Here is a 26677-nt window from a genome sequence, read left to right as displayed (position 1 = left end):
GTTTCTCTTCATTTACAAGAGCATGTATGTTGAATAACTTAAGACATTTGTTTCAATATGTGATTTATGTAAATTAACACATTTCAATTGATAATTGGTTTACCTGGTATGCTGTATTACAGAGAGTAGTGAAAAGGATGTGAACATAATATACAATGGTGTTGGGCTCTGGGTGATGACATATGGCCAAATTGGCACCATATGGGCTAGAGTATAGATCAAAAGAAAGGTGTAAGCCACCAATGTGACACACACACACGACAGCAGGCTCCACCTAGTACACAAATCCATGAAATGGTGGTAGGATTTTTTTTACTGGGTCAAATTAAAATCTGTTATATTCACAGAGAACTATTATAACCATATTTGCATCATACATGTAAAACCCAGACGGTAAGTGTTCAAATCATCATATAACAATGACTGCATTCCCTTAATAATATTCATGACAATAGCCGCATTTACCTAGTACACGTGACCATGAAACGGTAGCAGGATTTTTTCAAGGGGCAAAGGTAAACTCCATTACATCCACATAGCACTATTATATCTGTATTTGGATGCATGCATGCAAAACTCGGGCAAAAATTGTTTAAATAATCAAATAATGATAACGCATTACCCAGTGAATTAACGAATGACGATAACCGCTGTCTAAGGGTTAAAAGTGTTGCCATTCATACCAAATATTTTCCATACTATGGGGCTGATTTTACTGAGCAAAATTGTAATTACAGTCTTGAGTAACAAAATTACCTGTGTGTGAATTTTTGTTACTCAAAAGTGAGTCCTTCACTCATCCCTCTCCCTGTTGTCATCATCTCCTTAATATTATGAAGATCACTTTTGATGGTAGGACCCCCTTCCATCTTCCGTCATTCTTGCCAATGCCCAATGCTCCATTCAGGAGTAGACACCTCTGTAATAGGGGGTTGGAATTTTGGTCATGGTTCTTTCAGGTGCAGCAGTCAGTTGTCCTTTGCCCTTTCTTCTGCTGCTCTCCAATCTGTGGCCACACGTGTTCCTCTTGAATCTCCATCTGCCACTTCCACCCTTCCCGCTCATCTCCTCCCCGCCAGGTTAGTGCCACATTACTTTCATGTATAGTACTGGTATTTAAAACTATGAACTGTATTTCATTTAACTAAATGAGGTAGTAAAGGTACAATCGCATTACAATTATTTACAGTTAATGGCAAGTAAAGTAATGTTTGCATATGTCTTAAACACTTAAATGTTATATACCTCTAGGACCTTCCCCATTTAATACCTATACTGTACTTTGGAAGCAATGTCTCTTGAATGAATAAGGATAAACTAATTTGATTGTATTAAGCTTTACAAATGATTCTCAGTTTTTATTTTGAGTCCTCCAGTCACAGACCTAGAGAAAAGACCAACTAGGCAATTAACATGAGCAATTTTTTTTATTTTTTTAAATGTATCAAACTTATGATTAAAAATAACTAATAAATGTACAGTATTTATTTGGTAAATCAATTAAAACAATGTTCCTGAAGTTATAAACACATAGGAAAATAACAATCTCGGTCATAAAAAAACATTCTATTTCTCACTTCACTTACACTGGATAATCTGATGAACTGATACATTGACTACGAATCTAACAAACGCAGTGTTTGACAGGATAAACTTAGGAAACACTGAGGCACAACTGCAACCCTCAAACTTTCAAAGAATATACTGTTAAAAAACATCTTTGTAGCTCCTTGAAAGCTGCTGTTGTCAGCCAGTGATTCCTAGAAATGATGTAAACTAAATATATCATGAATGAAAGTTTCAACCAGTCCATAGTGCATGTACGAGCTGCTGGTGTATATGGCAATAAATGTGTCAGGTCTTGCTCGTACACACACTATGCACTCGAGAAACAGATGCTGTGAATAAAAGAACATAGATGTGAACTTGTATGACTTCATTCACTTGCAATTCACTTTATACTTTAATACTGTGGCACATTGTAAACCAAGATATGGTGGGAAGGAGTGCATATGTATTCTAAAACTAGAGATAAAAATTAAACAGACAGAAATGATGCAATGTTTACAAGTACCCTCAGTAACGACTACTGAAATTGTAAACAAAGAAATTATCCCTGGCTATTTACATTATTTATCACGACTGTTATCAGAATATATGCAGCTACATGAAGACTGTCAATGAAGGCAACCAAGGATCTGAGAATGAATTTTCACATGAATAGTGACTGGTTGACCTGAGACAGTAATTCACTAAGGACTGTAATTCTATTGACTGGAAGAAATAGAGGCCCTACTGAACCACTAATAAAATCAGAACAACTAATCCCTATGCTTAAAAGGTAACAGTTGCCTTTAACATCCACATTCTTCACGTAGTTTCTAATTGAAATCACTATATCATCTTAGGTGAAATTAAACTGCTTCCACATGACTCACAGAACATGAAAAAAAAAAAAAAAAAAAAAAAGGTTCAGTGAGCCATGAAATGCAAGGCTTTGGATACACTCAATCACTCCTCAGGATGAGTAGGATGATGATTCACATAACCTAATAAATGAATATATAACCTACAAAAGTTCTAATAGGTACTGAAAACCTGTCTGTAAACAACACATAATAATCACTGTTACAACTTTGCTCAGAGGTGATTGTCCTTTACAGCAAGAAAAGCTTAGAACTTTTTATTCAGTTCATATTCTACTTGTGAAATCTACAGTGTATTAAGAACAGTTTGTTACAGCGAAGCTAACTAGAGAAAGTGGTAAAAAATATTATGGTGGACCAATACCAACTAGTTCTTATGGATTCCGAGTCCACATGCTCACTCAAGAGCCAACCATAACCTTACACCTACCTGATGGTTCGTCACTCATTATAGAATGGTCAAGAATAAATTATCTGCAAATTCATCATATGCATCTACTTAAATTTGGTATACAAATCTAAGTCAAAGCCTATTTCTGATCAATTTGTGCAATGATGCAATTCTATACGTTTAAAAGATCCATTTTTGAACACAACATATCCTGAAGTCACTGACACGATACTTTAACTAGGTCTAACAAACCATAATTCCACAAACAATTAAATGCATAATATTCAATCAATAATGGTATGTCCATGAAACAGCTACCTCACAAGCTGCACAACAAGACACCATAGTAGCTGTGCACTTGCCTACACTCAAAACTAAAAGCAAACAAAAAAGCTGCTGCAGCACCTGAGACATAAATGAACAATTATTGGAAAGGCCCTTCCTTGCATGCGCTCAAAAGTTGTAATGGTTAACAACAACAAATATTACAAATAAAGGGCATATGAAATTCAGTACCGGTACAGAATAAGAATGGCTGAAAAAAAAATACAATTTGGACCAAATTAACCTAATAAATTTAACGAATCCTGCGCTCTTCCAGGTTTCATTTGACATTCAAGTGTTATAAATAGTTAAAAAAAAAAAAAAAAGTGCCAATCATTTATGTTCATATATTTTTTATACAAATATCTAACCCACATTTCACTATTTGGTTCTTCGTACATGGCCAATATATCTTGGTACTGTACCTAGCCTGCAGGTTAGGCACAAAAAATGTACGTAAATGGTGACTTGAAATTACTATAGTGGGCAGCCAATGACAGTATATTTAATGTACTGTACTCGTATGACCGTAGGTCACTCTGTTTACTGTATATATAATTAAAAACATGTTATCTTGTGGTTGATGATAACTTACAAGTCAGTATCATACCAAGCTGCCATCTGATTATTGTCACGAGGAGGTTGTGGTGGCATTTGCTGATCAAATGTTAAGTCTGGATGGCCGGGATGGCCTGGAGGTAGATCCCTGGGGTCTATAGGACCATAATTTGATCCTGGACCTCCATGCTGAGAACCAATATCCAAGCCTTGCATCGAGTCCACAGGCACATGATCGTAGCCTCCTGAAAATTTTAAATTCAGGCAATTAATCATGATCTGGATGAAAAAAAGGTAATTACACATTAATATAACACAATGAATATGAGTAAGTAAATTTGCTATTTGTACTTTATACATAGCAGCATATAGCAGCTTTATACATAGCAGTATATACAATCAAAACTCTAGTACTGTACTCTAGATGTCTAGCTGCAAGAAACTGGTAGTGGTAACTATGGAAAAACAACTCTAATTCCTCAAAAGCATCAATTGTTTTTGTGGTAAATACTAGCGTCGGACTAGTCATTGCAATAACACACTGTGTAGGAAAAGTTCACACAACCCTTACCTTGGTAGTTAGGCCCAGCATGGCCACTGTGAACACTTGGTGGCCCCTGTGCATACATGGGATCATAGTGACCTTCAGGGGGAGCTATAAAGTCTTGAAGGTCTGGGGGCATGGCAGCCATATCCCCTTGCCACATAGAGCCATCCTCACGGAATAAAGAATTGGTAAGCTCCATACTCAGCCGTTTCTTGTAATCCTGGGGCTTATCCTCCGACATGCGGAACAGCACAGCTGCCGCATACGTGGCTACAGGAGCAGGGGAAGGGGGGGGAGAAATATTATAGTTCATTTATAAAATTCATAACCAAATGATTTAATACTTGAGTTCAAAGATGCAAACTTCATACACAAATGCAAGCCTATGTAGACTAGCATAAAAGTGTACTTATACACAATCATAAATATAAATTTGTGGAGAAATTAAAATATAATATATTGTAATACGTATCTGGCAAATTATGTACACAACTAAAATCAGCAGCAATAACAGATAAAGTGCACTGAAACTGTCAAAACACAGACTCAGGTAAAGTATAACACTACCAGTGATAGGATGAAAATGTACACTTGTGTATATATGAAATTTATGTAAGGAATTTACACCAAGTCTTTTGCACTCTCCTGAGTGCTTTACAAGGTCTGAGTGTGTGATTAGGAGACTTACATCTCAACGTCTAATCTAATCGGGAGAGTGCGAAGGGCTTGGTGTAAATTCCTTACATAAATTTCACATATACAAAATTGTGGGATATTATCCTGATATTATTTCTGTGAGAAGACATTTCTATTACTATCAGTGATGATACCCACCAACGCCCTCGTTGCGGGAATGGAGAAGCTCGGTAAGAGGAGCAGTCGCACCTTCCTGCTCAATCATCTCTGCCCCTTCTTTATCTGCTGCCAGCTCACAGAGCACTCCTGCTGCCACACGTTCAATGTTTTCAATGTCGTTATAAAGCAGCTGAAAAAAGATAAAAAACATCAAATTTATTCATACCCAAAATACAAAGTAACAGTGGTTTTAATGAAAAATAATGCAAGCGTCCATTCAGTATTTCTTGCAAATATTAAAACAAGAAGATAATTATTAGTATTTGAAAAAAGTCATGTCTGTATATCCTTCAAAATAAGCAGCAGTCATGCTTATTCACAACCTCCCCCTTTCCAACACTCAGCATTTCATTGATCCTCCTCCTGTTTTGAGAGAGAAAAAAAAGGTACTTCTTATAGCATTTTAACCCTTAAATTGCTATAATTACAGCATCATGAAAAAACACTATAAAGCTGCTCCCCATGCTATATTGACATTTCAATCTTGCTTAAGTTGTTTATAAATATCAGCTGGTGACTAGTAACATAGTCACAAAATGCCTTAGGTAATCACCTATCACACTTGAAGAAAATTTTCTTATTATCCATCCCCCTCACTTGTATGCTGACATGCCGATACATAGTACATTCAACACAGACTACCATCTCATCCAGTTTGTATGCCACCAAGCATGAGACTAAATATATATTTGTATTTGTAATGAGACCTTTCAAAGTTGCATATTTGCCTTTTCCAGAATTTTTGGGAGTTCATCAGTCTCTAGAAGCTCTTAGCAGATAAGAGTACTTTTGCAGCCTCCATCAGCAGGTATGGTGATACCGGGTCTGCCCCACTGCCTTGTTGCATCTAGGTCCTGCAGTTGTATTTTTATCTCTTCTACAGTGATTACTATATTGTTTACTGTTACTTCTAGTTGGTCCGTCTTCTCCCGCCTAAGGAGAGCGTGCAGCCTTCAATTATACCTAGTGGCCATCAAGATGACTTCCAGAAGCATTTACAGACTACTAGATGCCAATCGAGCAGTGCAGCCTTGCATCTTCAACATTCGTGTTCCATGAACTTGCAGGATGTGTAAATTTGAATATTGTGTACTTAAAATATGTGGTGCACACAGTTTTTCTGTGAAAATGTATTTTCTTTTGTTCAATTACTTATGTTTTCATATATTTCTACATTTCTGCAATGCTTACTGAATGAATGTTATTTTCAGCTATTTCTGTATTTCTGCAACACATACTAAATGTAGTGTATCAAAGGGAAGATTAAATTAAGAGCTTGTCAAGGATTGGTGTCAATTTAAAAAAAGAATGAGATAAACACAAATGCAAAAACTGAACAAATCTGACAAACATAACACAAATGTTGACATAAACAAACAAATTATAAAGGGCATACCTGAACAAAGATAGGGATGACATTGAGCCCTCTGATGATAGCACGGTTGTGTGACTCGCGTGCTAGGATGTGTAAGGCACCAACTGTTCCCTCCACAATCTCCTCCATACGTACTCCATCGGCATAGGCTCCAATGCTACCAGAACCCCCACTGGCCACAGATGACCGTTGCTACCAAAAATTAATACACAGAAATTATTAATTTAATATAACACTGACAAATATTTATGCTAACATTAATGTACATTATAATGAATGGCATCCAAGCCAGAAAACTACAACAACCTAAACATGTCACTGGTCCCTTGGCTAAAATACTGCTGATACAGCTCTGTTTACAGAGGTTGTAAATGATAGTTTTAATGGTGTCTATCAGAGTTCTTTAGACATAACAATGTTTGAGTTGAAATTTGTTCCACGAGCCTGGGTACTGGAATCGGTATGTTACTTAGCATTATATTTTTCTCATAACATGATCCTAGTTTTTTTCCTTCCTTTATACACATCCTTATTTCATACTGCTAGATGCATGGGTGACAAAACAGTGCCCAAATGTTTCACCCTAAGCAGGTCCTCTTGTTTGTAAGGTAAATGCAATCCTCAGTACAAGTTTATTTCTACTGACACAATAAGACTTGATATTAAAATGAATTGTCAGTAACACAGTTATTATACAGAACACACAAAATGCACAAGCTTTATCGGAAACTAAATTTTAGAACAATTAAATATAAAAAGTTGAAAATATTAACAGGAAAAGTTAACTTTACCCTCTGAGTGTCCTGGAAAGCCCTGATGAGGAGTTGCACCAGCCGAGGAATAGCACCAGACTCCCTGAGTGGTGCATGGTTAGCAGGGCAGAGCGCCAGGTTGCGTATCAGACCAATAACAGCCTTCACCAATGGCCAGCGGGATGGTGGATGGAGGAGGTTCACAATAATAGGAATGCCATTCTTCAGTCGTGCTGCATTCTGGGCAACTTCAGCCTCTGGATGACGAGCAGTTAAATGACGTAGTGCACACACCTGTACGAAAAAATCCATAACCAATCATCTCACTTGGCTATTAAAGCCTCTAACTCTTCTTTTAGAAGTGTAATGTTATTTTGCTGACCTCATTATATACAATATGCCAATTCTCCCTTTGAGTGATTTGGACTAGGTTTATATCCTAGTCGGGAAGGAATGACTAGTGGCCAGTCCTTAACTATATGCTTCTGTTCACTCGAGCAGTGATTGGATACCTGGTTGTTAAATGATTGGCTGGTCACATTCCAGGAAAAACTAGTGGGTACAGCTTACCATGAGCTATAGGAAAAAAATGCTCTCAGCCTGCTAACACCAGTCCACACTATTGTATCTGCCATTACAGAGACTTGTTCATTATGACTTAATTACCTAAATGCAGAAGCTGGAAAAAATCTCGACAAAACTCACCGCAGGCTCCGTAATCTCCTCTCGTTCTCCAGCATTGTAGATGGTGGCCACGAGTGCCTCGACACCACCAACCTGGCAAACTGTTATTTTGTTTCTCTGGTTGTTACAAGTCAAATTAGAGAGGATGCCAGCAGCGCAGGTCACTACATTGATATCACTGGCACGCAGCAAGTGCACCAAGTTCTGAAGAAGCTGGTCCATGTTGTCCTGTAAGCCCATTATAAATATTAGCAAGTAAATTATTAAATAAAAATTAAAATTGTAAAAGAAACCTAATGGAAAGAAAAACTTGTATTTGTATCTGCAAAATTCTGTCTCCTAGTATCACTCATGCTCCAGTTGTATCTACGGTATATGTATACCAGGATAAACAAATTTCTTTACATACAAAAAAATTAAAACATTCAAAAATACAGAAGTTCATGAGTCAATTAAAACATACAACTTTAGTTGCTGCATCAGAAAGGTTACGCAGCGTCCAAAGGCAGTTCTGCACTAGACGAGTCGACTGATGCGTTAGGTGCATAGCTAGAGCCTGCATTCCCCCAGATTCTACAATAGCTGGTTTGTTGCTTGAGCACACAGACAGAACTGTTGAAAAAAGGAGATTACTAAAAATAGCTTATGACCAATTTCTTGTTAAAACTTTGTTACACTAACCTTGAAGGTTTCTCAAGTTTTGACACTCTTATTTTAATATTATCTTGACCTATCTATCAATAAAACTTGATATATGAATGAATCATTTACTGTGTACATATGTACTCACTTCTGATTTTTTTCCTCAAGACGAGATAAATTTTCATTTGTACACAAAAGTTTTACGACTTCCTATGTCATAAAACTTGTCATGACTTCTCAGCATATTTTGATGACAAATCACTTGGAAAATATAAGTTTTAATAAAAACCAATATATTGTAAATTTTGTTAATTCTATCTGAACAGTATTGCATTCCCATAAAATGACTGCAATTTGCATAATCAGAATTCTACCAATATTTTGTACTGCAACTGATCTTGCAGTTGAAACCCTATGGTTCATCTAATCATCCTTAAATGTGGCATCTTTTCAAGTGGACTTCCACTGTAGCTATGGTAATAGAAATTATTTAGTTTATCCTCTTGAAATGAAAGTCATACCTTTGAGAACTCGTGAGGTAGTCCATAGAAGCTTTTCATATGTGTAGGAACGTAGGATGCGCACCAACTCCTGTGGTCCCTGAGAAGCTAAGATGATGAGCTTTGACTCTTGATTGCCATAAGCCAGAATCTGCAGACAGTCGGTAACAATGGCCAGAAACTTGACATTGTTACGCTGGAGAAGAGCAACCATTTTCTGAAGCCCACCTGCCATACGCACAGCAGTTTTTGAGCCTTCTTGGTGCAGCAGTAAGTTGTGAAGAGTTGTGATGGCATAAAACAGGACAGACTCCACTGGCGAGCTGCAGATAACAAACAAGTACTGAGCCAAGGTGAACAATAAACTTCTCTAGATCAAGACCCATACCCACCCTTGATTACTCCTCTAAATGTCCAATATTCTCATGACCTAAAAGCATTTGCAGTATAAAACAGGTGAATGATACATCAATACTTATTATGTACAACATTGAGAAATGGGGTACTATGTAATCTATTTATGGATTCTTTGGGGCACCATAATCTTTATACAGTACCGTATACAGGTTATTTGACTATCAATAATTATTTTCTTATGGTTTTCCTAATAAGTGTGCACAGTTGTGAAGAGCAAAACACAAATTTTGCTAATTTTCATCCAAATTGCTTTGTATTAGATACAGTACATTTATGTGTTTTCAACATGTTATTGGAGTACATGATATTTAAGAACCTCCTTTAATTGTTGTGGTTTTGTTCTATACAATGGTGCAGGATATATTTTATGCACTGGTACCCGGATGCTGACAAATGGCCGGATGTTGATGACTGGTTGAATACAGCATCCTTACCTTACACTATGACTGGTTGAATACAGCATCCTTACCTTACACTATAACTATTTCCCCTTTATTGAATAAGTTTATAAAACTAAAACACATACAAAGCATACAAACATATGTTACAGAACAGGTTAGATGATCATGTTTATAAAAGCTACCTGCATACAAGATAAATACTGTATATTAAACAAAAATTCCTTACCTGAGTAGTTTAACTAGAGCAGGGATGCCACCAGATTTGAAAATGGCAAGGAGACCTTGACGATGGTGGGACAAGTTGTGCAAAGCTCCAACAGTCACTCGTGTTGTTTCCAAGTCATTTGAGTTGGAGAGGGCACGAACAAGAGCTGCTACCATTTGTTGTGAGTTCATAATAGCATGACGGGATGCCTCCTTCTTACTGAGACGATGCACCATCATGGCTGCCTGTGACACCACGACTTGGTCCTCATCGTTCAGTAATTTGATCAACTCGGGAATAGCACGTGTGGCCAAATCGGCATCATCCTGAGAAGAATTGGATACAATAATGCTTAAAACATTCATAAAAAAATTAAGCAGTCTATCATTGAGCTAAATACACATTATTATGTCTAGTAAAAGAAAAATCAGTACTGTTCTCTTAAAAATATTTACTGCTATGACTCCTCAATTTTATCGTTATATAGTATTTTAGCCATTTTGTCATCTTAGAACCAAATAATTCATTATTAGGTATCCTATTTTGAAAACACCAAGTCATGTTTTATTTTGCATGTTGAAAGAAAATGTTAAGTATATTTAGTAATTGCTTAATTTAATTAAGTTAATAATATAATGACTAAACCAAACCTGAACAAACCTAACCAAACCAAACTGGCATAACTAAATCAAACATAACCAAACAGCCAAACCAAATGCAACATAAAAAACAAAACAAACCCTAACGTAACTTTATCCAAAATAGCCATAATCAAACCAAATCAAATCTAAATTGACGTGATCTGACCTAGCCTAAATTTATCTAACTTAATATGAAAAGCATCTAGAATGTCAGCAAAGTTTTACAGACAACTAGAGGGTTCACAGAAAATGAAGCTTCGAACCACAATCAACTCTGCAAACGAATCACTCTGACGAGAAGAGAAACACTCAAAACTAATCTGATGAGTAAAATATAAAATTGACTATAATATTTATTAATTTTAATTACATCATAAAATAAAATCAGATAAATATTTATTAATAGTATGAAATGTGACAATCTAAATAAAATTAGTAGTACCGATAGTTGTCACCAGGCAGCCTGGCCTCACCAACTGAATGTAAGAAATAGTGGCTCCATCAAGGCATAACATTAAGAAACTACAGTATGAGATGCCAACCGAGACACAACCACAACAAAAAAGACAGTCTCATCCTGACTGTAACGAAAGAAGCACAACGAAGAGACAAACAAACAAAACGAGAGCCAGGCAACTTCATACAGAACTGCCACTGAGAAAAGATGCAGATGGGACCTATATTTTGAACCTGCATTTAGAAAATATATAACTAAGATTTCTAAAGCATTCAATTTGTGTAATTTTGTAATTTAATAGAATAATTACTATTTTTTAATATATGAGTCAAGACACAAAGATAAAAAGAAATCAGGAAAGCAATCTGACTTGCAAAATAAATAATTCAATGCAGCTCAAATTTGAATGCAGATACAGTACATCACATGAAACTACAAACTAACCTGGTAGTTAATTAAGTTCACCACTGCATGCTTGAGCATTTGAGAGGGTTCTGCCAGCCTCTGTACTGCAGTGGGTTGCTGCGGGTCAAACTGGGTAGAGGGAATCTCCATCCCCTCGTCAAGAGTCTCGGGAAACATGGCAGCTCGGACACGTTGTGACCTAGTCTGGTTCAGTTGTTGGTTCATGTCATCGACCTAGTAACATGATAATAGTTAGTTATATATAAATGCATAATATAACCAAAAAGAAATAAAATGTTATATGCAACAAGGTCATATAAAAGGAGCCCACTTAAAAATATATATGTTGATAAATATATAAAGTTGAACATGAGTTTATTAAAGCAAAATGATTCACTGTACAGGATAAAAAGAAAGGTACAAAACAAGATTTAATGAGCTATCTCTATTCCTACCTACTGCACATGAAAGAAATATCAAATAAGTGTTACAGCATAAAATATGACCCATGATCGGACACTGATTCTGTTACGTCCTTGAATGTCTTCCTCCCTTCCATGGGAGGAAGACACACTATTATATCTTGATATATTTCTTAAGCAATTGCATAAATCCAAAATATGAATTTGTCCAGAGATTTGTAGCATATCAGCCTCTCGGTTCTTCACAGTTAGATTAGACATGACCAGAACCTGAGTTCTGTGGAACTAGGTAACTAGGGGTTCTGCAAGAGAAAGCGATAAATAGAATAATTCTAATCATATGTAAATGTATGTTCAAATCGTTTTTGTGCTCAATACTTGTAGAGTGATGACCTCGCTTCTTGCAGGTCGGCATTCAATCCCCAACTGTCCAAGTAGTTGGGCATCACTCCTTCCCTCTGTTCTATCCAAAAATCATTACCTTCATAGTCCTTCCAAGTGCTATATAGTCATATTGACTTAGCACTTTCTCCTGATACCTCAACACTTTCCTTAGCACTTTCCTCCTTACCTCAACAGCTTGGGCCTGATGATGACCTATAATGGTTATTGAGCATCATAATAGAACATCTTTATCAAACTACATTATTTTATACAATAACTGAAAAAAATACAAACTTAACCTCTCTGTAAGCAGCCTTTAGTTTTGACACAAGCTAAAAAAAAAAATAAAGCTAATCACGACTTACAAATATTATGTATAGTGGCATAATTTTCACCAAAATTTGTAAAGTAATTCATGTACCAGTACAATAATAGGCTCAAGTATACAACTGCAAATTACCTTTATTTCTGTTTGGCAATGTACAAAAACTGACTAATTTCATAATAGCAATGCATCTTTAAATTTTTATTCATTTTTTAACACTTGAAAATACGTAAAATATTTACTTTTAAATATCAATTTGAAACAATGGCATGATGTCTTTACTGTACTGTACTTTGGCTTCAATACATTAAATCATGTATTTATATTATACTTGTATACATTGTGAGTAATGTAAGTACTGTACTAAATACTGCACACAGATGCCCATATATTGTACAATAATAAATCCTAGTTTCTTGCAATGGTAAGTAATTATTGTGCAGGTCCAGTGGCTGACATGGTTTTTACACACTTCAGGGACAACTGTGAATGAACAGGTGGATTTGTGTCAAAAAACTGTTTTCTTTGGCAAATAAAGATAGGTCAAAATATTATGAACAGAACCAAGAAATAGGTACTGGACTTGCTTAAAGTAGTGGTATTCTTCTACGCAAGAAGTTGACTTAATTGTTATGCATGGAGGTGTTGATTTAGACTGTCTACGTAACATTCACTCTCCATTAACCTTCCAAAATACTTATGATTTAGTAATGCTCAAGGCACTGGCACTTGTAGTATTTAGTCTCTCTTTAATGAACTATTCATTTTGGAACTTTTTGTGTTGAGAGTCTAATAACAGATATATATTTATGCCAGAGAAATACAGTAAATATACATGTGCTTCCCTGCATTTTGACTATTGTTAGGCCAGATAGCCATCAACCCCACTTCCCCCATTTATTACATATACAACCTTATGCCCAGCTAGCAAAGAGAAAATCCTGTATACCTACAAATTGCAAGTCTGTGAATACCATGCCGTCCGCTGTTCTCTAGAACGTAACTGGTACATGCTACATGCTTAAAATGACCTATCCTTTAACATGTTGACTGTTACCTGCTCTGTTGTAAAGGCTGCCTGGTTAAAGCCCTGCTGTGCTTGGCCCTCTATCCACTCGGCGTCCATTTCCTCCTCCTTCCCAGAAAGGGATGGAGCATTAGTGGTGGCGCCAGAGTGGATGCCCGAGTCACTCATGTACGTGCTCTGTTGCCACATGGCAATCTGTTCCTTGGGGTTCTGCATAGGCATATCTGCAGGGTTGTGGTAACCACCCTGTGACACTGTCAGAGACAAAGAAAAGAAAGTAATAAGTAGGTGTTCACATACGCAAGCGCTGCATTTAAATTAACATTGTTATATTTGCTAAATAAAAAAATATCCATCCAGTCCCAGTCCTTTCTGGGAAAAAAAGATTTACATTATTTTAAATAAATAAGAAGAGTAAATATAATGCCCTACGAAAACTACATGTTCTACTAGTATTTTTCGATCACAGCCAAATTATGAAAGTATTCCCAGAACGCACGATATGTACATATTGCACAATACAGAGTATATTATAAACATCCGTAAAAATAATAACATGTCCTCCTATGAACATACAGAACATATTAAAGAAAGATCACAGAATGAAAGGGAGAGATTAAGATAAGTTGGATGGAAGATAATGAGTGGTGGGTGGAGGTTGCAGGATGGAGGCTTGGTGGGTGGCAGTGGGATTGTATGGAAAACAAAGGTTGGAAGGCAAAGGTGCCAGATGGAGGTGGTGATTGTGGTTGAAACTGGGTGTAATTTGTGCAGTTAATGAGTGTATGACAAGAGTTGGACAGCCTCACTGGTAATAAAACACACTGGGTTCACACTTTTGTCCATTACAACCTTGTCTCAGAATAAAACAACCAAATCGTTGCCTTTTTAATACACCCCCCCCCCAATAACAAGATTATGTTAAGTTTTATTGCCATACACAAATGATTTACATTTCATCCTGTAGTGCAGTGGTCAGCACAGGTAGATATGAGATAGGAGCATAGGTGAGAAAGAGAAGCTTCACATCCCTGGTGGGAAAATATGGTTCAAATGCCTCCACTGTTTAAATGGATGGGATCACCCCCAGAGATGGCCAATCAAAAATTCCAGCATCAAGTGTAATGAAACGCCTCTTAATGGTAGAGCCCCAGTCCTGGGATTGCTCTATACCAGTCACATCAGTAGCAGAAGTTTTGTGTGGTCTAGAAAAGCCAGAACTTGGCCCCACTCACTGAAGTGCAAATAGTGAAAGGCCCGGCAAGAGCCGCTAACGAAACCATCCTTCAGTGACAACGCAGAGCAGAGAAGGGATCCGCATTAGGATATGTAACGTCCCAAAAATCAGACCCACCCAAGGACCTACCTCAACCAACAGCATGTGAGGTCCCCACCCTATCAGACTGCCTCTGAAAGTTAATAGCCCCCTCCCCTTCCTAAGGAAACAACAAATGACCAATTGGGTGGCAAGAGAATGCCCCCATGGAAAAAACCTGTGCATGACACACTCAGGAAAGAGGAGAGATGAAAAGAGAGAAGCAGACAAAAGGGTAAGAGACTAAGCCTAATCTAAAAAATGGATGAACATGGCCTGTCAACACACAAGACTGGCCGAATAAAATGCCATCAAATGTCTCCTGAAGGAAAGGGGTAAGCATTTTCAACAAGGCCACCAGGGCTGGAATCTCAGGCCTCACATCCTCCACACCCAGAGCAGAACCCAACAATGCCATGTCCTCAGAGTTGCTCACAGTGCCTCTCCACCTGGACCCAAACACCTAAGATCATTAAGTGTGAACACGCCCTGTAGTCCTTTGCCCTAAGGGCCCTGGAAAGTGCAGGCAGTTGCACATGGAGCTACCACTTGCCCACATCCTTGGGAAGTGCTGAAGCAAATATGCAGTTCCTGAGCAGAGCAAAAGAAATGCAGTCCAAGAACACCTGAAAGATAGAGCTCACCTCATGCCAATCAAGCATGTAGAACAGACAGAACCCCCTGCCAAGTTCAAGAAAAAGAGAGGGATTGTCATCCAGCCAGGATGAACCTAAGAACTTCTACAGCAGCCAAAATGCCAAGACAGACCCTTACTCAAAAGAAGTTGGGTCCATCAGAGTAAAAGAAGTCAGAGTTCCTTAGGAGGTAATGAAGCAAATTTGCGCAAACCACTGAAGGCACAACGGGTGAAGATGGAAACCTCCAAAAAAATAGGACAACTCTGAAAAATCAAACGAGACCCAAAATTAAACCCGATGGGGAGCAGCCAAGCAGTCATATTCATACATAGAAGCAAAATAAGATAAATTCTCCTGAAACAAAAACAAACCCTCTGCAGAGGGGATCAAAGTCCATGAAGGGTAGAAGGGGCTCCCATGGGCTCCTCTTGGGCTTTCCCTCAAGTGCTAGAACTCCACTATGAAGGCTCCAAGGCAGAGCCAAAGTCCTCGCCTAACACTTGCAACAAAAAGTGTCTTCCCAAGAAGGAAAGAGGGTGGGACCACCCCCATAAAAGGCCAAACTACACACAAAGCAAAACCCAGATCCAACTCTGAAATCCTCAAAGGCTTCGAAGATGGAAGGGGAAAGGGGAAACCAGAAGCTGGGCGAACCACACCCACTTAGGACAGGAAGAGGTGATGCAGACTTAGTCCAGGTGGAAGTTACCAACACCTCTAATTCCTGTCCCTAAACACAATAGGATGGTTTAGGGCATCCAGGGCATCCAGACCATTAGTATACAATACCATGAATGCCTAACCCAAGCAAACCTACTTCGCAAAGCATCAGCTGCGTGAAAAGCTTTCACACTCAAGGCTGAATCACTAAGGGTAGAGACCCAATGAGAACATACTTCATAGGACTCAGGGTCATAGGTATCAGTCCCAGTAGGTAGCATGGCAGAGGCAGAAAAATTATCATTGTCAGGTAGCAAAGATAAACACCCTTCAAGTTCCCTCTCAGTGAGCATGGGCTCAATGGGCCAATCCATGACAAACCATGCCAGAGATTTGCTGAAAGCAGTAAACCAATCAGAAACATCAGGCACTGGGACCACTTGCCAGAATAAGTCACCAAATGTAGCCTAAACAACCAGGCTATGAATAGTGACAACAGCTTGCCATATAGACAAGCATGAGAATCCCAGCATGCCCCAGCACAACCAAAAGAATGCCCCCAGCCAAGGGTCCAAGCAGAGGAATTAATGATTCGTGAATAGGATAAGGCAAGGCTCTCCACCCCAGTGACCTGGCCTCTCAGGGGGAAAACTTCCAAGCACACAAAAATGATAACTCTATGCAGGTCAGTTCAGCAGGAACATATCATAATAGTTCTTGCTATATTTCTTACTATATAGTATATAATTTATAATTGTAATGATCAGTGTTAGGCTTCTAATAATATTACCTTTTCTTGTATAAATGAATAATGAGCTTTAAATAATGTAAATTAAATAAATTATATATGCACAATCATTTTATGAATTAAAGCGTTCAATTTCAATATTGTATATATAAACACTTGCACACTTATGAACAGATATTTTATTCTTTCAACTATACTATTACCAACATGTATATTGTTTGTCTCCTACTGACTACCTACCTACCCGTTGTCGATTTTAAGGATCTATGTCTCTGTGGCCCAGTTTCCGACCAGGCCTCTGGTTGCTGGCCTGATTAACCAGGCTGTTCAATGTGGCTGCTCGCAGCCTGAAATACGAGTCACAGCCTGGTTGCTCAGGTATCCTTTGATACTTGGTGCTTGTTGAGTTGTGTTTGGAACACTGCGAGAGGTCAACCAGGTATGCCTGGAATGTGCTGGGGAAGAGTGTTGGAAAGTCTTGGGCCTTTGATGTTGATCAACTTCTCTCTCAGCGTGCCTATTGCACCTCTGCTTTTTGGTGGGCCTGTTTTGCACATCTTGCCATGCAATCAGGTCTCATGTGGTGTTATTTGTGTGTCCAGATTTGGAACCAGTCCTAATATTTTCAAAGTGTATATTATTATGCATCTCTCTGCCCTGCACTCTAGGGAATACAGATTTAAAATTTTTAGGCAGTCCCAATAATTTAGATATTTTACCGAGTGAATTCAAGCCGTAAAAGAGCTTTGCTCTCCAGGTCAGCAATTTCTCCACCTCTGAATGGGGTTGCTAGTGTGCAGCAGTATTTCACTCTAGGGAGCAAGCACTAATGTCTTACAAAAAATATCATTGGCATGGCATCTCTTGTTTGGAAGGTTCTTGTTATCCAACCTGTTATTTTTCTTGCAGTTGTGACAGCAACTTTGTTGTGTTCTTAAAAGTATGGTCTTTCGACAATTATTCTGGGCAGTACTACCTCATTTCTTTCACAAAATGAGCTTCCAAAAGACAGAAGCTTCAACGTCAAGAACCAAAGTTGATTTAGTTGTGTTTTTCCATGAAAGTGGCACGTCGTCGTCTTAGCACTCAATGAAGTACCAATAATGTGTGATACGGTATTATCACATAAGTTATCACAAGTTGAGCCTGGCCTCAGGCTGGGCTCAGGGAGTAGAAGAACTCATAGAACCCTCTCCACATATGCTCTAGGTATTAGTCAAACTGATCTACGATTTTAGCTGCTACATTACTAATATCTCTGTGAAGTGAGGCTCTATCTGTTTTTGTCATCACTTCCAAATTATTAGCCTTGGTATTCAAATCTGAATAATTAGTATAAAAATATCTAATATCATTTACACTTATTTAGGCTATTTATGTATGAGGTACATTTATCTTATTACAGAGTTTGGTGATCGAGTGGTACATTCTCGCTAAGCCGTTAACACGCACAGCGCAACTCTCCAATAAGATTACATGATTAGATTAGAAGTATTCATGCTAAGTTGACTCACAGCATTTATCTAGAATAGCATTGTTATGATTAGTGTTGTGCTATCATGCTACTCATCACATACCCAATCACACAAACTACATTAAAAATATAATAACTCAGAAGAAAATTAAGATACTACTGTATTCTACACAAATTTACCGATAGAAAAAAGTAAAAATACACTTTTCAAAAATTCAAAGGACAAAAATACAAATGCTTAAATTAAAGTGCACACAAAATTAATATAAGTCCAATAAAAGAAGCATGTCAAGTTAGACGATCGCTGCCATTCATTCTACACATTAATTAAAGAGCATATTTAGTCACACAAAAATGTTTGTAAAACTAGATATTACAGCTTACATTTGCAAAGCAGGAAAGAACCAGAGACCCAGCTGCAAGTGTAAATACAATAAGTAACTAATCCAAGGACTTCTAGATACAGTCTAAAAGATATCAGAAACCATCATATATATGTAATGGGCAAGCACACAATTTGAGCATCAAGTTCCACTGGATAAGAATATCATATTAATCAAGTGAATCCAATACTGTACCTCAAATACAATTTAAGACAATGTTTCCAGTATGCCCTAATATGTTTTATAGAACTCTGATGTATTATATGATTACTGTATTCATAAATAGAACAACAGTTTAGAATATACAGTGATAAAAGTTAAGGTTCAAGCCCACAATACGGTAAGGGACTTATGCTAAGGTCAGGGATCAAGGCATGAGCTTAAGGGGTCAAAGTCTGACCAAGAATTACACTAGTCTACCATCTTAACCTCAAGTCAAACAAACAAATGAGAAGAAATAACACACATTTGATAATCATTATAAATATATGTACCTTACAGTATCTCTCTCTTCCTTTACTCTCTATATTTTCATAATTATAATTGCAATAATATTAAAAATTTACACATTTTAATTTTACACAAATATAAAAAGGAAAACATTGATAAAAGAATAGGAAAGGGCAGGGAGGGGGAGGGGGGGGAGTTGAAAGGGGGCCAAGATTTAATCACAAAACAGAGCAGTACATTGCCTGTTACCAAAATACACACAAATATCATCAACTATCAAAGATGAACACACACACAGGCTGCAATTCAGGCATGTTGTGTATAAAAGCCAATTCAACGAGAAGCATCAGTGAAGCACAGAACTTCATAATGGTCCAGGTCGGATCAAAATGTTGTCAATTCTTTCATTTTCAGATTGGTGGGTTGGGCATTTGCCATTTTCAACTCATTATGTGACTGACTGACTGCTTCAATATACAGTACATTGTGCAGAATGTAAATACTTTTTGGACAAAAAGTAAAAAATGGGAATTATACATACAGTACAGTACTGTATTATCAAACAATAATAACTCAAAATATATACTGTACATGCAACTGCTAAAATATGTGATACTGTATGTAAACTTTTGTCATTTGAACATCTATGAACTATTACTAAGAAATGCATAGGCCTAGTATTTGTCAGATGTCATAAATAAATGATTGATGTAAAGTACAGTATTTACACTCGCATGCCAAACTCTCCTTCTTGCCAGGAGTGAATGGCAGTGCGCTGAATGTGAATATTTATAATCATTTTGTTTGTGCAGTTATTGTCGTTTATGTTATTTATAATTAGGGCACCGAAATGTCCATAAATTATTGCTATACGTAACAAGCGACCAAGGAAGAATCCACTTGCCATGTGCAGATTTTTTATAATTATTTTGTCAATAAATTACACAGTATGATTGTTCTATTGTATGTCAAAGAGAGAGAAAACAAAGATTGCTTAATACTAGCCCTGTAAATGTGTGTGTTTTTTTTAGTGGGGCCTTACCTACCAAGTGATTCAACTAGAAGCCATTTGCAGTGAACAGATCTCATACAAATTTTAAATTCATGTGGTAACAAATTATCATGAACAGTATTTATAGTTTTGGAATTGAAATGATTGCTTGAATGCTACGAGTATTCTCTAATACAGTACAGGTCATTTCAAAGCCTTACCCTGCATGCTCTTTCACAGAGCACAATCTACCAATCATTTTACATTCACCCTCTTAATGCTAAATGAACAGGGGATGAACATTGAATGAATACTGCCCAATCGTCCCATTTTGCCCAAAATTTGAATCCAGGCCTTCTCATTTAGAAAGTGAGCATGCTGATAACAGCACCACAGGGCTTTTTCAAATTTGAAGCCCATACAAAAAAGTGTTTTGCAGATATGTTATAGACACAGCAAAAACAAGAATGAAAAAAATCCAGTGGTAAATAAGGTATCCCTACATGGAATACCTAATTAGCAAACACAGTAGTGCAGGCAAGAAAAAACAAACAAGACACTTTGAACAAGCAATGCATTAACTGTAATCCACAACCTACATAAACAATTGAAAATAAATGACAGCAAAAATGTATTAAAAACTAAACTGACAAGACAAAGTTAATTACACATTTCATTAGACTACTTTTAAAGGTACTGTAAATAAACTGAACGCTGGTAACTTACAAGGCCGCGCTTGCTGGGGCATCTGATAACTCATGGTGCCGGCTCAGCCCACCTCTGAAACAGGAAAAATTGGTAACATAATCCTTGAATAAGAATGAGCATCAGTATCCTTAAATAATGTCCAATGCCTCAACACTGTAGTCTCTCCTAGGTATTCAGATTTGATCATGGGAAATCATTTGCAATAGTTAAGATACGCAATGGGAAAGAAGGAAAAGGAGGGTATTTTTTGGCGTGCATATCGATAATACTTTATGCAACCCTTGTGCAGTGCAAGGGTGAAAAGCAATGTCATCTCTTCATTTATATAATCCTCTACTTATATTATTTTAACTTTCGTCTGAACCATCTTCTCAAAAGACCAGCAATGAATGTAATGAAACGCCAATTTCTAGGCGAGCCCTGGTGGCTCCCTGAAACTATTACAGTATATGGGTATACTGTAGTGCCAAACTACAAAGTGCCATTAGTCAAGGAGTTCTTATTTTGCCTATCAGGAACCATAAGTCAGAACCTGGCCCCCCCTCAGAGAGGCAAAGAGAGCAGTGGCATGTATGAAAAATTTGAACTAAACTACCTCCACCTCCACAGGAAAAAACTACCTCCACTGCTCTGCAAACTACCTCCACTGCTCTGCAAAACTCCCTCCACTGCTCTGCAAAACTCCCTCCACTGCTCTGCAAAACTCCCTCCACTGCTCTGCAAAACTCCCTCCACTGCTCTGCAAAACTCCCTCCACTGCTCTGCAAAACTCCCTCCACTGCTCCACAAAACTACCTTCACTGCTCCACAAAACTACCTTCACTGCTCCACAAAACTACCTTCACTGCTCCACAAAACTACCTCCACTGCTCCACAAAACTACCTCCACTGCTCTACAAAACATGAATACATGACAAAACTACCACTACTAGTTAACAACAATCTTGCAATTTCACTGCAAAACTCACTATTTATGAGATCACTGACACTAACAGAAGTGATTCGGTATCTTGCTTTAACAGCCAGCAGTTAGTCAATTTCCCATATCTAATAGTGAGAAGACTTCCCTTCATATCTAATCAATGGTGATGGGGGCTTCTCCTGATATCCAATCAGCAGTAATAAGACTCCCACTGATACCCAACTAACAACAAGGAGACTTCCACTGATATCTAAACAGCAGAAGGATGACATACCTTAATTATTTACTCAGAATTTAGTTGGATTCCAGTTCCACATCAGTATTGCCCACACAATTAACACCTGTATTTCACACATACTATAACTGCTCATATCTAGGATTTGTAATGTCTGCCGGCGATAACAGAAGGATACAGTATAAAGAGGAAACTGTATGTAACTATCGCTGACAAGAGAACTGTTCCTTTATCTTGACCCACCAAGCAGTCATGTGCAAGCAGCATAAATCTGTATATATTCATCTGTGCACACAAATTAAGGCCAAAATACATTTTATGAATAGATTAATGGGAAAATTTGCCCCATTTACGTTCATTCTGGTTGCACACACTCACACACTATCATCTGAGGACCACATAAAGAACGTTGTGTGAGGAGCCTATGCTACGCTTTCTAACTTCAGAATTGCTTTTAAATATATGGATGGAGAAATACTAAGGAAATTGTTCACGACTTTTGTTAGGACAAAGCTAGAAAATGCAGCGGTTGTGTGGTGCCCATATCTTAAGAAGCACATCAACAAACTGGAAAAGGTTCAAAGACATGCTACTAAGTGGCTCCTAGAACTGAAGGGCAAGAGCTACGAGGAGAGGATAAAAGCATTAAATATGCCATAACTAAAAGACAGAAGAAAAAGAGGTGATATGATCACTACGTACAAAATAGTAACAGGAATTGATCAAATTGATAGGGAAGATTTCCTGAGACCTGGAACTTCAAGAACAAGAGGTCATAGATTCAAACTAAACAAAGATGCCGAAATATAAGAAAATTCACTTTCGCAAATAGTGTGGTAGACGGTTGGAACACGTTAGATGAGAAGGTGGTGGAGGCCAAAACCGTCAGTAGTTTCAAAGCGTTATATGACAAAGTGCTGGGTAGACGGGACACCACGAGCGTAGCTCTCATCTTGTAACTACACTTGGGTAATTACACTTAGGTAATTAAACACACGTACACACACACACATATGGATGAATGTGGATGAGGCAACACGCCTAAGTTCACTGGAGAAGGATAAAAATAAACGATCATCTCATTTAAAAGGATTACACTTCCAAATGAACACACTTTTTAGGTGCACTTCATCAAGGAAAGCTAACAGCATTTTGCCAGGAAATATGAAATTGCTGTAGGTTTGAATTTTCTCTGCAGTAATAATGTAATGCAGAGATTCTTGGCAACATATTTCACTCTCCACTTCACAGGAAAAAGATGTTGGAATTTACCAAAAAAAATAGAATATACTAAGCAAAGCATCGGGGCACCAAAGTGGGCCCTCATCTCACTGACACATGTTAACATCCTTTCAAACTCTGCCTCAAGAGGGGTCTTCTTTTCACAATTATGTAACCAAAGCATAAGCAACATACATTTTATTAACAGCAAGTCTTTAATAAAACTGGGAAGCAAAGTTTATGTGTGATTCGGACACACATTTCTTTAGACATCAAGTGCCCGAATAGACTACAGAGGAGACTGTAATTAAAATCTGATTAGAACATTTACACGCTTGAAATGCGAACTATAAACAGCAGATGTGTTGATCTCCATTTGATGTCTGTAATCATTTAACTACATCAACAAGAAGCATGTTCAATACATAAGCAGTGAAAGGGAACAGTTAGGTGGAACTAGTTTATGCATTAAGATATGAATGCTTGAGATTAGTGAGAATTCATAGGTGGCACTTTCCATCAGTCCTTTCCATCAGTCCAAATGGTATTAATGTGGATGATTTGCAGAAGTGTAGTAGAGATGATTTTCTGAGATGGCATTTAGTGTGACTTAGAAGGTGAACAGATGGGTAAACTATTGGTATAAGTAGTATTAAGTACTGCTGTTGTAGCCAAGGCTTTGATTTGAGTAATTGGGTTTTTAATTGGTTTCTTGAAAATTGGGTAAAAACCAATCAGTCAGGTTCAGGTTCTAAACCTGCACAGAAGAATAACATATTGGAGCAAAAGATACACAAGGAAATGCAGAACAGAACCAATGAGGAGTAAGAGGCACCATAAGCACAGTTTTGTATGAACATCAGACATCAATGGATATTCAATACTCTCCCTGCAACCATTAGAAAATTTGCATTAACAAAGGTGGATGAAGGGGTGAAGGGGAGGGGAGGATGGTGAAGGATGGGGGATGGTGGGAGGAGAGAGGGAGATGGTGAAGGAGAGAGGGAGGTGATGAAGGAGAGAGGGAGGGGGGTGAAGAAAAGAGGGGAGAAATGAACAAATCCACAAACCTGTGGATTTGTTCATTTCATACATCACGCTATTGTGATTTCTTTGTGTACATTCCAGCATCATTGTATGGAACATATCTTTCAATTCATACCATAACACTGCAAAACAACAAATATCTTTTTTATTGAATCCATTAAGAACATCAATAACCTTAAGTCTCAGAAGAACAGCAACTTTATTTTATCCATAGATTGTTCTACATGTTCACTACCATTCTTACATTGTTCCACATGCTCACTACCCGTCTTACATTGTTCCACATGCTCATATCCTTTATTCCACTGTTCCATGTGCTCATTACCCTTCTTAAATTATTCTACAATCAGAGAACACAGTATGAGCACCAAGGAATATGTGCCTCGACAAAGCTTGTTTTCTAATTGCCAAAACCATATATACTGTAATCTATACTCTTAGGTAAGCTTGGGGTAAGGATATGTAGGCTGTTCCAATCTGTCTTGGGTACAATCTTATCTGTATCCAAGAACATCAAGAACTCCACAGCTTGTCACTCTCCTCCTCCTCCCACCAAATAAATTGAAATCTTGACAGGACACAGGGGAACATTCTCAAGAGGCAATTGGTCAATTGACACATTATTACAAGATCACAGACCAAGTTTCTACTAAGACCAGCCTGGTCTAGGCCGAGCACTGGGGAGTAGAACTCTTAAACCCAATCACTGTACAGGTAAATTCAAATGAATCCCTCCCAATTAGTCTATTCACTTATTAGATGATTAATAAAAAGCAGTCACTCTGGTTTTTGAGCTAACACTATATCTCAAAATATTATTGGATGCGAGTTTAAGAGTTGGATCTGGTTAAGATAGGATAGGATGGGTTTATTTCAAGATTAGTGGTGACTTAGCACAACATCTTACGGGTACCCTTTTTGGAATATGTAAAATCCCCGGTCTTAGTAAAAACCAGTCAGTCAGTCCACTTCTCTGCTACTCAACAAAAACCCTGCCAGTTAGTTGGTTCACCCCACAGTTAGAGAAAAAAAACCCAGTCGGCCAGTTCACTCCACAGTTACTGAGTAAACCCCCTCACCAGTCAGTTTATTCGTCACATACACAGAATAAACAAAGTATTGAGACTCCTGGCTGGCCACCACTCTCTCACACTCGCTCCGCTCTCCTTGTTTCACGCCCGTCACTTCAACCACCACTTGCCCACGCAAATACCTCCACTTGGAACACCAGGGCAAGCGTTCAGCGTTATCGTGGAGGTGATAGCGATAACAGAGATACCGCGATAACAGCCTATACAGACCTCTCACTCCCCCCCCTTTCTCCCATGACACCTATCCACCATTTCCACCCCCAAGACACACCGAGAACACTTGGATTTGAACGCCTGTTTTCCCTTTAATATTTTTTGGGGGCCTGACCAGGAGCCCTATGCATCAGGATACCGGTCTCCGCCGCCTACGAGGGACACGCACACAGCAGGAAATGCCGAAGAGATGACGGAGTCACGGGGGAAATGGGGCGAGTGTACACAGGAGTTATCCAGCAGAAGCAACACACACATACACACACACACATACAAACACACACACCCCTCTCTAACCCATAACAACAAACTCCTTCACTTCATTTGTATGATACATATTCGCTCCCTCGCCCTGTTTCATAAGCCAAATTGCAACTCACCCTTTTCCGCAGGTTACTAGGTCTCGAATTCACGAAATATCCTGATCGTATAGTTTATATAATCGAAATAAGTAAGAATGTGGTGATTGAGCGCCACTTCCACACCTCCTCACACTCCTGCATCGATCGAGCCACTGAGCCGACGGTCAGGTGCACCCTCCGCCCCACGAACTAGTACTGTCCTAATACTCAAATATTTGTTATATTCATCTATCCCACTATCTCCAAACATTATCACAGGCTTGTATGGTATCATAGCTAGGTAATAAAGGCCAGTTATCCAACAGGAATCCTCCAAAGCAAAGATTTGCTATAATCTGCTTTCATTGATAACTTGTCAATGCTCTCCCAAGGAGAACATACGTCAGAATGAATCTGTAGCGCAAAGCATTCACAAATTTAGTGTCTAATGCACTACAAGAACAAACCCAATCCTCGAACAACCGTATGGGATTTTAAATAG

General features: G+C 38.1%; 1 protein-coding gene across 4 annotated transcripts; it reads right to left on the bottom strand.

Annotated features, from left to right (window-relative positions):
• Positions 1 to 1551: 1551 nt before the first annotated feature.
• On the bottom strand, positions 1552 to 26354 carry arm (armadillo). Of its 4 annotated transcripts, none has more exons than XM_045755751.2 (13): positions 26215 to 26354; positions 21124 to 21177; positions 13769 to 13992; positions 11620 to 11814; positions 10099 to 10403; positions 9076 to 9377; positions 8376 to 8524; positions 7934 to 8140; positions 7268 to 7522; positions 6498 to 6668; positions 5081 to 5231; positions 4271 to 4516; positions 1552 to 3944 (listed from the first exon to the last, which is right to left on the bottom strand). In XM_045755751.2, exons 2-13 carry the CDS (start codon positions 21155 to 21157, stop codon positions 3733 to 3735), a joined length of 2451 nt encoding a protein of 816 aa, XP_045611707.1. In that variant the 5' UTR covers positions 21158 to 21177; positions 26215 to 26354; the 3' UTR covers positions 1552 to 3732. The 4 variants fall into 4 exon arrangements, with proteins under 4 accessions (XP_045611707.1, XP_069164449.1, XP_045611710.1 ...); XM_069308348.1 differs by lacking the exon at positions 26215 to 26354 and adding an exon at positions 26004 to 26067; XM_045755754.2 differs by lacking the exon at positions 26215 to 26354 and adding an exon at positions 25682 to 25762.
• Positions 26355 to 26677: the final 323 nt, after the last annotated feature.

Source organism: Procambarus clarkii, chromosome 62, assembly GCF_040958095.1.
Source record: "Procambarus clarkii isolate CNS0578487 chromosome 62, FALCON_Pclarkii_2.0, whole genome shotgun sequence".
In the NCBI taxonomy this organism is placed as follows: domain Eukaryota; kingdom Metazoa; phylum Arthropoda; class Malacostraca; order Decapoda; family Cambaridae; genus Procambarus; species Procambarus clarkii.
The sequence above is the reverse complement of the archived record's forward strand: the minus strand, read 5'-3'. Positions and strand labels throughout refer to the sequence as shown.